This window comes from Protopterus annectens, chromosome 4.part0 (assembly GCF_019279795.1).
Source record: "Protopterus annectens isolate FY-2018-M chromosome 4.part0, PAN1.0, whole genome shotgun sequence".
NCBI classification, from domain to species: Eukaryota; Metazoa; Chordata; order Ceratodontiformes; family Protopteridae; genus Protopterus; species Protopterus annectens.
In genome coordinates, this window is record NC_056733.1 from 581,428,046 (window position 1) to 581,440,391 (window position 12,346).

The 12,346-nt window shown below is 41.0% G+C and overlaps 1 protein-coding gene across 2 annotated transcripts in view; it reads right to left on the minus strand.

The window, feature by feature from the left end:
- The window catches only part of UBE3B (ubiquitin protein ligase E3B), a 2,006,489-nt gene that overhangs the window by 1,612,753 nt on the left and 381,390 nt on the right, over positions 1–12,346 (minus strand). For both annotated transcript variants that reach the window (XM_044068510.1, XM_044068511.1), the window contains exon 9: positions 1,197–1,279. In XM_044068510.1, the coding sequence (XP_043924445.1) occupies positions 1,197–1,279 (83 nt within the window). The remainder of the gene's footprint in view (positions 1–1,196; positions 1,280–12,346) is intronic.

Consider the following 12,346-nt stretch of genomic DNA (forward strand, 5'->3'; position numbering starts at 1 on the left):
CAAAGGGTAAAAAGGTCACAGACAAGCCATTGAGTAAAAACTGCAAAAAAATCCAGCCAAGCTAGAGTTTTCTCTGTGTGATACCTTAAACCTGCTGTAATGGAGATCCATGGGCCATATGCTAACAGTCCCTTACAGTGTTTCAGTTACATAGATTCTGAATGTCCATGACTTTTTCAATTTTTAAGTCTTTAAGATCACAGCCAGGCTAATAAAACCAAACCTCACTAGCTACAGACATGCAAGTTTCGGCCTTTTTACTGACATGGTCAGCACAGCATAAGTGGATAATCTGGCTATATGTTAGAAAAACAAGATCTTTCAACCCAGCTGATGTCCATAAAGATTAAGTTACCTGCAGTGTGTCCCAAATGACATCTAAGCCAAAAGGTAAAAAGGTCACACAGACAAAATGTCTACAGCTAGTGGGGTTTGTATTTACTTTACTCCATTAAAGGAGGTTTAAGGTATCACACAGTGAAAAGTTTACAGTTCTTACTGTTCAGATGAGTGTTGATGAAACTCCTCCTTGAATCTAAGTTCTATAGCAAAAAGTTGAGAGGCATGCACTCACACTCTCTCTGTTTCTCTCTCTCTCAACTGAAATTTTTTCCATTTTCCACCTCGCTAAACACGGCTTTTTAAACGATGCTTAGTGAAAGGTAAGTGAAATTGAAAATATTTAAGTTAGTTTTCTTTTATCTTCTATTTTTATTATATCACTATTATTATTATTTTACAATCACTGAACAGCAAAGAAGTGTTTAGCAAGTGTAAAAATTGTGTCCCTTTTCTTTTTTTTTAATTTTTTTCCCAACAGGGTGGATGATGCACATTTAGCCTATTGTCTAACAGGGCAATAGCAGAATGCAAGTCATTGAAATGTATTCTAGAAGGCATACAAAAGGTGAAAAAATGGATGGGGTAGGAATAGATCAGGTGTTTCAGTGCCAACGAATTAAGATATTTTACAGGCATGTACACTGCGCATCTCAGTATTACTATAATGGTGTTAACAGAAAATGCCGCTCACTGTAAGACACCAGGGTAAATCCCAAACCTTTAATTACAGGCCATATACAATTGTTCCATATTCTGACCCCTGGAGTGACATAACTATTGACTGAAAAAACTCAGTAAACAATTGGACAGCTAGAAGATACTTGTTTTTATAAATATTAAGGATAATTTCTTACCGCAGTGCAAGTGTGAAAATTGCAGTTAAAGTGCCCTTAGACAAAGAAGGCCTGGATCTTGCCAACCCATTTGTTAACAAAATCTGTAAAGAAATTAATAAAAACTGAAATGAATTAATGGAAGCTAAAATAAGATAATAAGCTGTGTATCAGCACTGCACAATACTCTGGTATAATTACATTGCAGAAATGCCTTCATTCTGTAACAATTTTAATATGATAAAAAAAAAATCAATAAATTAGCATAAAAGGTCAACAATAATTTCAAAGACCCTCATTATTATTATACTACATTAAAGCCCTACCTTACAGTAATGTATATCATCTGACTTATTTACAGAACAAAACAAACATTTGTATTTTGTATTATTCTCTGACAATTAATACCATTTCTTTCTCTCAGAGATCAACAATGCCTACCTGAGCACCAGTTGCTGACTCCTCTGTTAGATGTATCAATAAAGATCAATGTAATGAAAATTTTTGAGAAAGGCGGGGTGGCCTGCTATACAAATCCCTTACTGGGTGAAAAGATGTTCCAACTGCCGCTATTTATTTATATAAAGAAATAACTTGCTACTTCCTTACAAAGATAAGAGTTTTGATTCACATATACCCCATGAGTCAAAGTAGTAAGAAAACTAACAAAGGAACAAGTGTGAGAGATGTAAACATGTTCAAAATCAGTTGCCTGAATGTGGTTATGCCGAATATGGAAAATCATGTTTCTCCCAGCATACAGCATCTTGGAGTTGATTGTAACAAGTTATGGTGTGCAAAACATAGGGAGAAAGGAGCACTTACCCGCATAAAAAACACAAGTTTTTATGTGAATGACATTAACATTTTTTTTATGAAACGGCATCCATATAGCTGTCATCTTCTGGTACAGAGATCAAATGACACACATTAAAACATTCATGTAAATAGGCTTCCAAACTGGCAAACCCTGTATTTACTACTGCCTTAGTGGGATTGCTAGATCATTATTTTGTCTGAATGCCTCAAAAAAGTTGTCACACTGGCAAACTTTACATTAATCATCGTGCTAATGGGCCTATCAGATTTATTATTCGTGTTAGAATGTAGATCATCAAGTTGTTGCTATTGTTGTTGTGTCTTTCGGCTTTTCCCGGTTAGGGGTCGCCACAGCAGAACTCCGGTCCGCTAATGATTGGCAGTTGATTTTTATGTGCTGAGTTGCCAGCCCTAGCGCACAACCTTCAACGAAGGTACACCCATTCACGCAGGTCTCCAAGCAGAAGACGCTCTAGCTGAGAGTCAAACCGATCAGCTTCTTACTGTGAGGCGACAACGCTACCGCAGCACCACCCTCAAGTATGGACCTAATAAAAACTTATAAGATCTGCACTAAAGAAATAACATCCAAAATAAATACTGAAGAACTCCTCCTAGTAGAATCAGTGATTGTAAAGTCATCCCCAGTGAAACAGTCAGCCCACAACATAAACCACTGGTTGCTGCAAGAAGTGATCAGAGAAGGCTCTAAGGTCAAGAGAGACTAGGCTGAATACCTGGAGTTCAAGGAAATACTCAGTGCTGTAGCACCTCTGGAAAAAAGAAGAAAAAGAGCTGAAGAAGAATGCCAGCACCTCAAAACAGCATGTGTGAGGACTACACAACAGGTACACAGCCAAGTCAGGTATGGAAATTAAGATACACACAGAAAGCTGATGGTGGAATGCAGAAGTCTAGGAACTCATCAAAACAAAGAAGGATTGCAAGAGAAAATGGGAGATAGAAAAGATAAACCAAGCTAAAAAGGAATACTGGATGGCTAACAATGAAGTTAAGAAAGCAGTTGCAATAGCGAAGAACAAGGCATTAGACGCTCTCGACCATCTTCTGGAAAGTGATCCAGTAGATGGCACAAAATAAGTTTATAAGGTTGCAAGTCAAAGATAGAGAGATGAAGATGGGCATCCCTCAAAAGGGATGCCAGCAACAACCTGTTTGCCAGTCACTAGGACATCAAAGGGAGATGGAAGGAGTACATCCAGCAGCTGCTAAATGCAGAAACCCATCAGAAGCTGTACTGTCCCATATATAGCCTACGATGAAAGAAGAGGTTGTCACCCTAAAAGAAGCAAGAACAGCATTAAGGAAAATAAAGTTATGGAAAGCAGCAGTTTTAGATGAGGTCACAGCAGCCAAGATCAAAACATTCAGTGAGTTAGGAGAGAAATGGCTCTTAAGGGCACTTATAGCATTATGGAGAGAAAGGCATACCCCAGATTACTGGAGAAAACGCATACTAGTGCAAGTGTAAAAGAACAAAGGGGATGTTTACAATTGTGGGCAGTATAGAGGCATCAAGTTCCTGCCACACTGCATGAAGGTTTCGGAGAGGATAAATGAAAACAAAATAGTATAAAGTAAGAAAGGAGAACAGCAGCTTGGATTCAGATTAGGATGTAGCACAACCAATCAGATCTTGGCAATAAGATAGCTAGTTAAGAAGAAGGTAGAGATGATGAAAGAATCCAACTGGGCATTCCTAGACTTGGAGAATGCATGTGACACGGTCCTAAGAAAGCTGATTTGGGCAGTCCTGAGATGGCTTGAAACCCCAACATTTGTTAGAATTAATACAGGCTATGTATAAGGACTCAATGACACAACAATGAACAGTGTTTGGACTCACAGAGGTGTTTCCAGTGGGAGTAGGTGTGCATCAGGGTTCATCTCTGAGCTCAAACAGATATGCACAGTTCAAACATGAACAGACTCCTGAGATTTGTCTTGCAATTGTTTCTACCAATCTTTCAAGTTATAAGCCCTGCTCTGCACATGAACTGCACTTATCTCTGAAGAACAGACCAATAAAGACTGAATGAAAAAACAACAGGATCCCGAGATTTGTCTTGCAAATGATTCTACCAATATTTCAGCCCGTAAGTCTTCCCTGCACAACGGTAGTCTAATAAGCAGCAGATGTTTGGTTGGGAAATTGTTTATAAGCAAAAGTGGTTCTTCTTTTCATAGTCGTTTTGGATATATCACAAGAGCACAACTGTGGGTGTACAACTCTATCCACTCTAGCACATCCAAGTTGTACTTTTCTAGCTTTTGCACATTTGTTCAGCTCACCAATGGTCCTCCAAGTGGAGGGAATCCCCACAGGGCTCCCTAAAACCCATGGTATAATCCAAATTTGTTTCTTTAAATATGGGAATGATGACAACTATCACTGTGCATGGCAAATTACCTGACAGTTCACAGAATGTCAGCCTTTAGTACTAATGTAGCTCTAGAACTGTGGGCTGGGGGGATCCTTCAAGCAACAGGAATACAGCCTAAGTACCTAGCACCTAAGGGAAGTGGGCAATATTGCAGAAGTCACTCATACCTTCTCTCTCTCTTTCTCCTCTCTTCAGGGAATCATATATACTCATTAACTTTTTGCAGTATAACATCAAGAAACGTCCTGAATATCTGAGAGGCAAAAGCTTATGAAATACCCAATGTGCCCCAGCTGGCAAATGAAAGGTCCCTGTAGCGGTTGTGGTAACAGACACACACACATTGTTATCCACAGGTACATAAGACCACTTATGACTCAAAGCACTCATCTTGTAGGTGGAAATATGCTGACAAAGCTCCAGATGGTAACCTAGTCCATTCTACCATAACCCAGTATCACGTCATTAGTGAGGGCATAGTACGTTAGGCACTGCTGGTAACACTTGCAAGTGCCTAGGTCTGTGAGAATGAGCAACCAGGTAAATACAGCTGGTGGCTAGTGCAATATAATGCAGCTCAACACAAACTACTACAGCTGGGCATGTGTACTAGCTGCTACTGTGCTATTTTTTCCAAGCAGTTTTCCCTTGTACTGAGACATGCAACTAATCAGAGTGACATTTGCCATGACATCTATGTACCACATCTTATTTGGTTCATTTACATATTAGCATAGTTCATTTACCTGTGCTTTATCATTTATATCTGCTTAAGCAATCATTCACCAGTGCTGCAAACTGCACTGTGCAACCCTTGTGTGGCTACACAACTATAGTTATGAATCAGAAACATCCTACACATTCCAGGAACTGTATAAAAGGCCTTTGTGTGCCAGGCAATTTGTTTACAAATCCCACTTCATATGTTGTGGAAAAAAACTATGTGAACAGCACATAACTGTCTTTCTGTACATCTGCAACTGCAATGAGTAGACTGTGAAAGAATGGGTATTTTTTTTTTCTGTACTGGGGATGGTAGCCAGAAATGCATGCATGCCCGCACACGTTCTAACATTTTGTTATGCTGAATCAATATTTTCAGGTTGCTTAAACGATTACATCATTCAGCTGAGGTCTACTAATTAAATTAAATTTTGATTGACAAGGAAAAATGCAATGGACTCTTCACTCAGTGACGTGGAAATTGGTTCAAAAGACTTATGCTAACTGCATACCTTCTAGCACGGATTCCTCTTGGATATACCCTTCAGGGGTCATTGTGCAATAACCCTCTACCTGGGAAACCACTTCAAAGCAGCCAGTTCTCTCAGTCTTTGTTTACTCTGCTTGGATAAGTTTGTGACAAAACAATGAGCAAAGCAGCATAAATAAAGACGAATTCAACAAAATAAAAGTACAACGATCGAAAAGATTAGCTCACAAATAATTTATTAGAAAAGAAATATATTGTACTTGATCAAATTAAATTTTAGTACAGGTATCAACAGAGAACAAATCTAAATAGCATTACTATAAAGATGTTTGTCCATTACTACCACTGCTCCACCTTTATCGGCACATTTCATCACTATCTCTGTGTTGTGAATCAAAGCATTCAGGGCTTTGTTCTCTTCAGCGGTTAAGTTGAAAAAAAAAGTCTCAACTTTCTTTGTATTTTCAAAGATGTTATAAATATCCTGTTTACATGCATTTTGAAATGCCTGCAGAACAGGATGGTTAACATGAGTAAAGGTGCTAGCTTGCTTGTGAGATGTACAAAAGGACTGCAATTTACCAGGAAATAACATCTTAATATTCAACTGATGAGTAATGAGTGAATAATCTTAAGTTAAGTTAAACAATAAGAATGGCAGCCATTCAAAGCAGGAACAAAGAGCACATCTTTACTTAAAACTGCATACGCCATCTCCATGAGTTGGAAGCGCGAGATATTGTACAATATTTCACTCCTTGGGTCAAACGCCTACAGGTGCATGGTCTGAGCTGCTCCCTTCTTCTTGAATTTTGTCTTCCCTGCTCTTGCCCCTCAATTCTCATATTTGCAGAGGCACATTTAGGAGAAAAGTGGGAATTTCAACAGGATCATGGGCAGACATAACAATGGCAACAGCCACGGGTGCAGGAACAGGTTCCAAACTATCTACAGATGCATACTTCGTAGTTGTTTCTGGTTGTGGCCATGAAAAAAACATTCTATTCTTAAAAATCATTAATGTCCCTATTTAATTTTCATTTTGTGGTGGTAGTAAGACATTGTTCAAAGGCTGACACTTTTTTTTTTTTATAACTGAATCATATTCATCTTGCACTGAGAGAAATAAGTTGTGTTAGATAATATTTATTTATTTTACATTTGTTGATCGGGATAGTCAGACACTTCGTAGTTGTTTCTGGTTGTGGCCATGAAAAAACATTCTATTCTTAAAAATCATTAATGTCCCTGTTTAATTTTTATTTTGTCATGGTAGTAAGACATTGTTCAAAGGCTGACACTTTTTTTTTTTTTATAACTGAATCATATTCATCTTGCACTGAGAGAAATAAGTTGTGTTAGATAATATTTATTTATTTTACATTTGTTGATCGGGATAGTCAGACTGGATACATGTCCATTTTCAGCGGAGGCCCGGGGAGAAAAGCTCCAAGATAATAATACACACTGAACATTTAGTACATGCTAGTTTCAAGCAGATTACTGTACGGTTCGATTCTCAGCTAGAGCGTCTTCTGCGTGGAGACATGCGTGAATGGGCGTACCTTCATTGAAGGTTGTGCATCAGGCCTGGCAAGCCGGTACATAAAAATCTACTGCCAATCATTAGCGGACCAGAGTTCTGCTGTGGCGACCCCTAACCGGGAAAAGCCGAAAGACACAAACAAACAAGTTTCAAACAGATTACAGTCATAAGCAAAACCAGCATTTAGCACATATAGTACTTATTATAAAACACTTTACAAAACATAACATTATTTTCAAAGTAAAACATACATAACATTACATTCAGCTACGTTTAAGACACACTGAACAGCAGTTATACAATTGACCCTCCTGAAATGGAGTGGTAGAAAAAAGTTAGAAGTAGTTGAAGGTAAGGCACCTAAGAAATAGACAGGTCACTAGTCGGGGTTAAGTGCAAGGACATAACCAATGAGTTTTGAAGTATTTCTTGAGTTTGTTTTTGAATTAAGTGAGGGTTCTAGGGTCAAGTCAGCTGGGAGTCTGTTCCATATTTTTCCAACAGAGTTTTCAAACAGAGAGTCCCCAGCTGAGTAGTTGAATTCATATGTTTGAACTAGGAGTCTGGTGGATGATCGCAGTGGCCGGGTGCTGGTGTACGGGCTGATAATATTTTTTAGTGCAGGTGTATTTTCTGGTTGGTAAAGGACTTTATGTGCCACTATTAGCTGGTTGAACTGCAGTAGGCTTCGCAGTTCAAGCCATCCTAGGCGATTTATATTGTGACAGTGGTGTGTCCGGTAGGCTGTGCCAGTAGCAAATCTGGCAATGTGGTTACAGCAGGATGATAGTTTATCAAGATCCGTTTTGTTTAAGTTGGAGAATAGAGGTGAGGCATAGAGAAGAGCTGACAGCAGATGGGAATGGGCAATTGCAGTTCTAGCAAGTGGAGTAAGGAAAGGTTTGATTCTGTAAAGACAGCCAAGTTTTTTATTGATGGTTTTGATAGCTTGATTGATATGCGCATCAAACTTCAGATTATCAACTATGGCACCCAGTAGTTTAGCTTGGGCTTCTGGGGAGATGATAGTGCCATTGTTATCAGCTATGTTGAAGGCTGGCAGGGGGGTCCTGCATGTGCGGGAGAAGAGCAATGTAGTTTTGTTGGGGTTTAGGATTAGATGTTGATTGGAGAGCCATTTTTCCACTGTACTGAAGGTAATTTGGGTTAATGTGAATAAAGTAGCTGGTGAGGTGTCAGAACAAATCAAGGTGGAGTCATCCGCATACTGAATGCAGGTAGCATCTGGGATGACTGAATGAAGGTCGTTGATAAAGATGGAGAAAAGAAGGGATCCTAGAATCGAGCCCTGGGGGACTCCTAATGTGATGGGTAGGCGAGAGGATAGCTTGTCCTGCCACATGACTGCCTGTTGCCTGCCCTGCAGGTAGGACTGAAACCATTGGAGTTAATGGTTGTTTAAGGAGAAGGCCTTCAAGGTATTTATAAGCATTTTGTGGTCAACCATGTCAGAAGCCTTGGATAGATCTAGAAAGAAAAGAGTGCTGAGGATAGTTTGTTATTATTGCGGTTGTGGTTAATGACTTTAGAGAAAGAGAGGAGGGCAGAAGTAGTATTGCGCTGTGGCCTAAAGCCATGCTGAAAGTTGTACAACAGCTTGTTCTGTGTGAGGTAGTGCATGAGCTGTATGTGTATACACTTCTCCATAATTTTGGCTAGAGGTGACAGAATAGCTATGGGTCTAAAGTTTGACAGTTCAGTGGAACTACCTCCTTTATGGAGAGATATGACATGGGAGATTTTCCATACAGTGGGTACAGTAGCTTCAGATATAGCTCTGTTGATCAAGATAGAGATGGGGTAGGCTATGGTGTCAGCAGCCTTTTGCAGATAGTCTGCTGGGAGGAGGTCGGCAGCCAGGGTGGTGGGTCTTAGTTTCTTAAGTAGGGCAGGAATAAGTTGAGTAGGAACGGGTTGGAAGGTAAAGTATGTTTGGGTACTGGGTGTGGCTACATTAGAATTAGAGCCATTGGGAGAGAGTTGGCTGTCTAGAGACTGGATAGTCTCTGTGAAGAAGCTGTTGAAGTTATTAGCAATGTCTATTGGGGATTTTTGTTGAGAAGCTGAGGGGGGTGGAGTGGCAGTTTGGCCTGGGTGGAGTAGTTTGTTTATTCCTGCCCAGAACTTTTGAGGTTTGTTTTGGTGTTTTCGCAGTAGATGGTAGTAGTGGTTCATTTTGTCTAAGGTTATGGATTTTTTGGTGTCATTCCTTAGCTGTCTGAATCTTAGTGGATCAAGTGGGGCTTTTGTTTTTCAGTAGGTGGCCCATGCTTTGTTTATGAGTGAAATTTTGGTTTTCGTATCTTTAGATAGCCATGGTGCAATATTAACTTTGGTTCTAATAGAGCGGCTGGAAGCATGGGAGTTAAGAATAGCAAGGAATTTGGTGTTAAAGTATGCTACTGCTTCATCTAGGGGAAGACTTTTTAGTACTGACCACTTGCATGCCTTAAGTTCATTTTGAAACTTGGTGAGAAAAAAATTCTTGTTGTTTCTTAATGTTCTATAGGTGGATTGGCAGGAGCAGTCTACTTTGAACTTGATTACATAGTTGAGACAGTGGCGTGATTTATAATACTGAAGATGGGTACTGACGAGTATCCAGTCTACGGTACTTTCCTTGTTATTGGGTTTTCCTGTCCTGGTGGGGGAGGTTATGATTTGAGTAAATCCATAGAGGTTTATGTGGGTTGTGGGGGTTTCACAAGAGCACGTGTTCCAGTCAATGTTGAAATCCCCAAGAAGAAGTAGTTATGTACTCACCATAACGTTCGATGTATGTAGTCCATCTTGCCTCACATTCCTACCCGTGAGTTTGGAGCCGAACCTCAGCTCAGACTCGGCCATACTCTAGCTCGAAGTCTTTCAACTGGCTGAGCTAAGAGGTATCCCATGCTGCACTGCTCCCTTTCCCCAGATCTTATTTGCTGCAAGCTCAATCACTCACCTTCCATACACATAACACATAGAGAAGGAAAATCAGCCCAACAATAAAAGGAGTACTGAAACCAGAACTACACTCTAGGCCCTCCAGGAGGGGGAAGGCGAGGGGGGGGGTAAGTAAGAATGTGAGGCGAGATGGACTACATACATCGAACGTTATGGTGAGTACATAACTTCTTGATGTTATGTAGTCCAACCTCACCTACATTCTTACCTGTGAGATAGCGTCCCCAGCACCTGAACCCTGGGAGGCTTAGTGGAAAATACTCCTGAGCACTGTGGAACCAAAGGAAGATCTGCCTCTGAATATCAAATCCAATTTGCAGCGAGTAATAAAGGTGTGAGGAGATGCCCTTGTAGCTGCAGCACAAATATCATCCATAGACATCCAAGCCTGAAATGCTGTAGAGGTAGACATCGATCGGGTAGAATGAGCCTTCACTCTAAATGGTAACTCCTTACCACCTGAGGCATAAATGAAGGAAATACAATCAGAGATCCATCTAGACAAGGTCACTTTGGAAACAGGAGACCCAACCCTACTGTCCGAAAATGAGACAAATGGCTGATACGATTTTCTAAGATCTTTCGTTCTATGCAAATAAAATCGCAACTGTCTATGAGCATCCAGCTGGTAAAATTTAAATTCTGCCTTATTAGAAAACTTTGGAAATAATACGGGCAGTTCAATGGATTGGTTGAGATTAATAACCAAAGCCACCTTTGGCATAAAAGAAGGGTTTGGTCTGAGGGAAACCTTGTCCTTGTGAAATATCAAGTAAGGTGGTCTGATTGACAAAGCTTGGAGCTCATAGACACGTCTAGCTGAAGTGATGGCTACCAAAAAGATTGTCTTCCAAGTCAAATATTTCAATTCACAAGTAGCTGCAGGCTCAAAGGGGAATGACGTGAGACATTGTGGCACAAAATTTAGGTCCCAAGGCATGATTGGGTCAAAGACTGGAGGGCGAAGCAGCATAGTGCCCTTCAAGAATGCCTTACAAAGTCTATGTGCCATTAGACTGGGTTCATTAGCGACATGAAAAGTGGAAATAGCCGCCAACTGGACTTTAATGGTTGCAGCTGCTGATCCCTGATTGAAAAACATGGAGAGAAATTCCAGAACTGAAGAAATTGGAGCTGTATAAGGATCAATTTGTCTTGCATGAGCCCAGATGGAGAATCTTTTCCATTTACTGGAATAGATATTTCTGGTCGAAGGCTTATGGAAAGAAGACAGAATATGAACCACTTCCGGAGAAAAACGAAGAAGCCTGACTAATGATGGAAAAGGAGTAGCCAAGCTGTCAACCGGAGGGTCTGAAGAGAGGGATGGAACTTCCCTGACATATGAGTCAGTAGGATCTGGCTGTGGGTCCAGAATCCAGGGGTCGTCCATGAGATAGGGATGTAGAAAGGGGAACCAAATTTGACAAGGCCAGTGTGGAGCAATCAGAATCATTCTGCTTCCCAAGGATTGCGCTTTCTGAATAACCTTTGTCAGCAGAGGAACAGGTGGGAAGGCATAAAGTACACCGGAGGTCCAATCGTGAACTACAGCGTCCCTGGGTGACTCCCCCTGAGGGGGGATAACGATGACATAGCTGCTGCACTTGGTATTGAGGGGACTGGCAAATAGGTCACAGCAAGGCTGACCCCATCTGCGGAAAATCTGCTCCGCAACTTGACTGTCCAGGGACCACTCGTGAGGCATCAGAATAGCTCTGCTCAACCTGTTGGCAATCACGTTGGACTTTCCCGGAATGTGCATTGCTACAAGAAAACATTGGGAAGGCACTGCCTACTGCCACACTCGAATGGCCTCTCTGCAAAGGAGGTACGACTTGGTTCCTCCCTGTTTGTTCAGATACCATACCACCGACATATTGTCTGAGTGGATCGCAATTGTCCCGAGAGGAAGAAAGCTCTGAAGTGCTTGCAACGCTAGTAGCACTGCTCTCATCTCCAAGATATTGATATGCAAATGTATCTCAAGTTCCTGCCACGTGCCTTGGACTGTCTTGCTGAGATAATGCCCCCCCACCCAATCTGGGAGGCATCCGTGATCACTGTGGCAACAGGAGGGAGTGGGACGAAGGGCTTTCCCGCATTGAGGTTGCTGGTGTGAAGCCACCAGCGTAGATCTTGCTTGCACTTGTCTTTGATCATTACAAGATGAGAAAGCGGAAGGTGTTGTAGAGACCACTGGGTGAAGAGCAGCCAC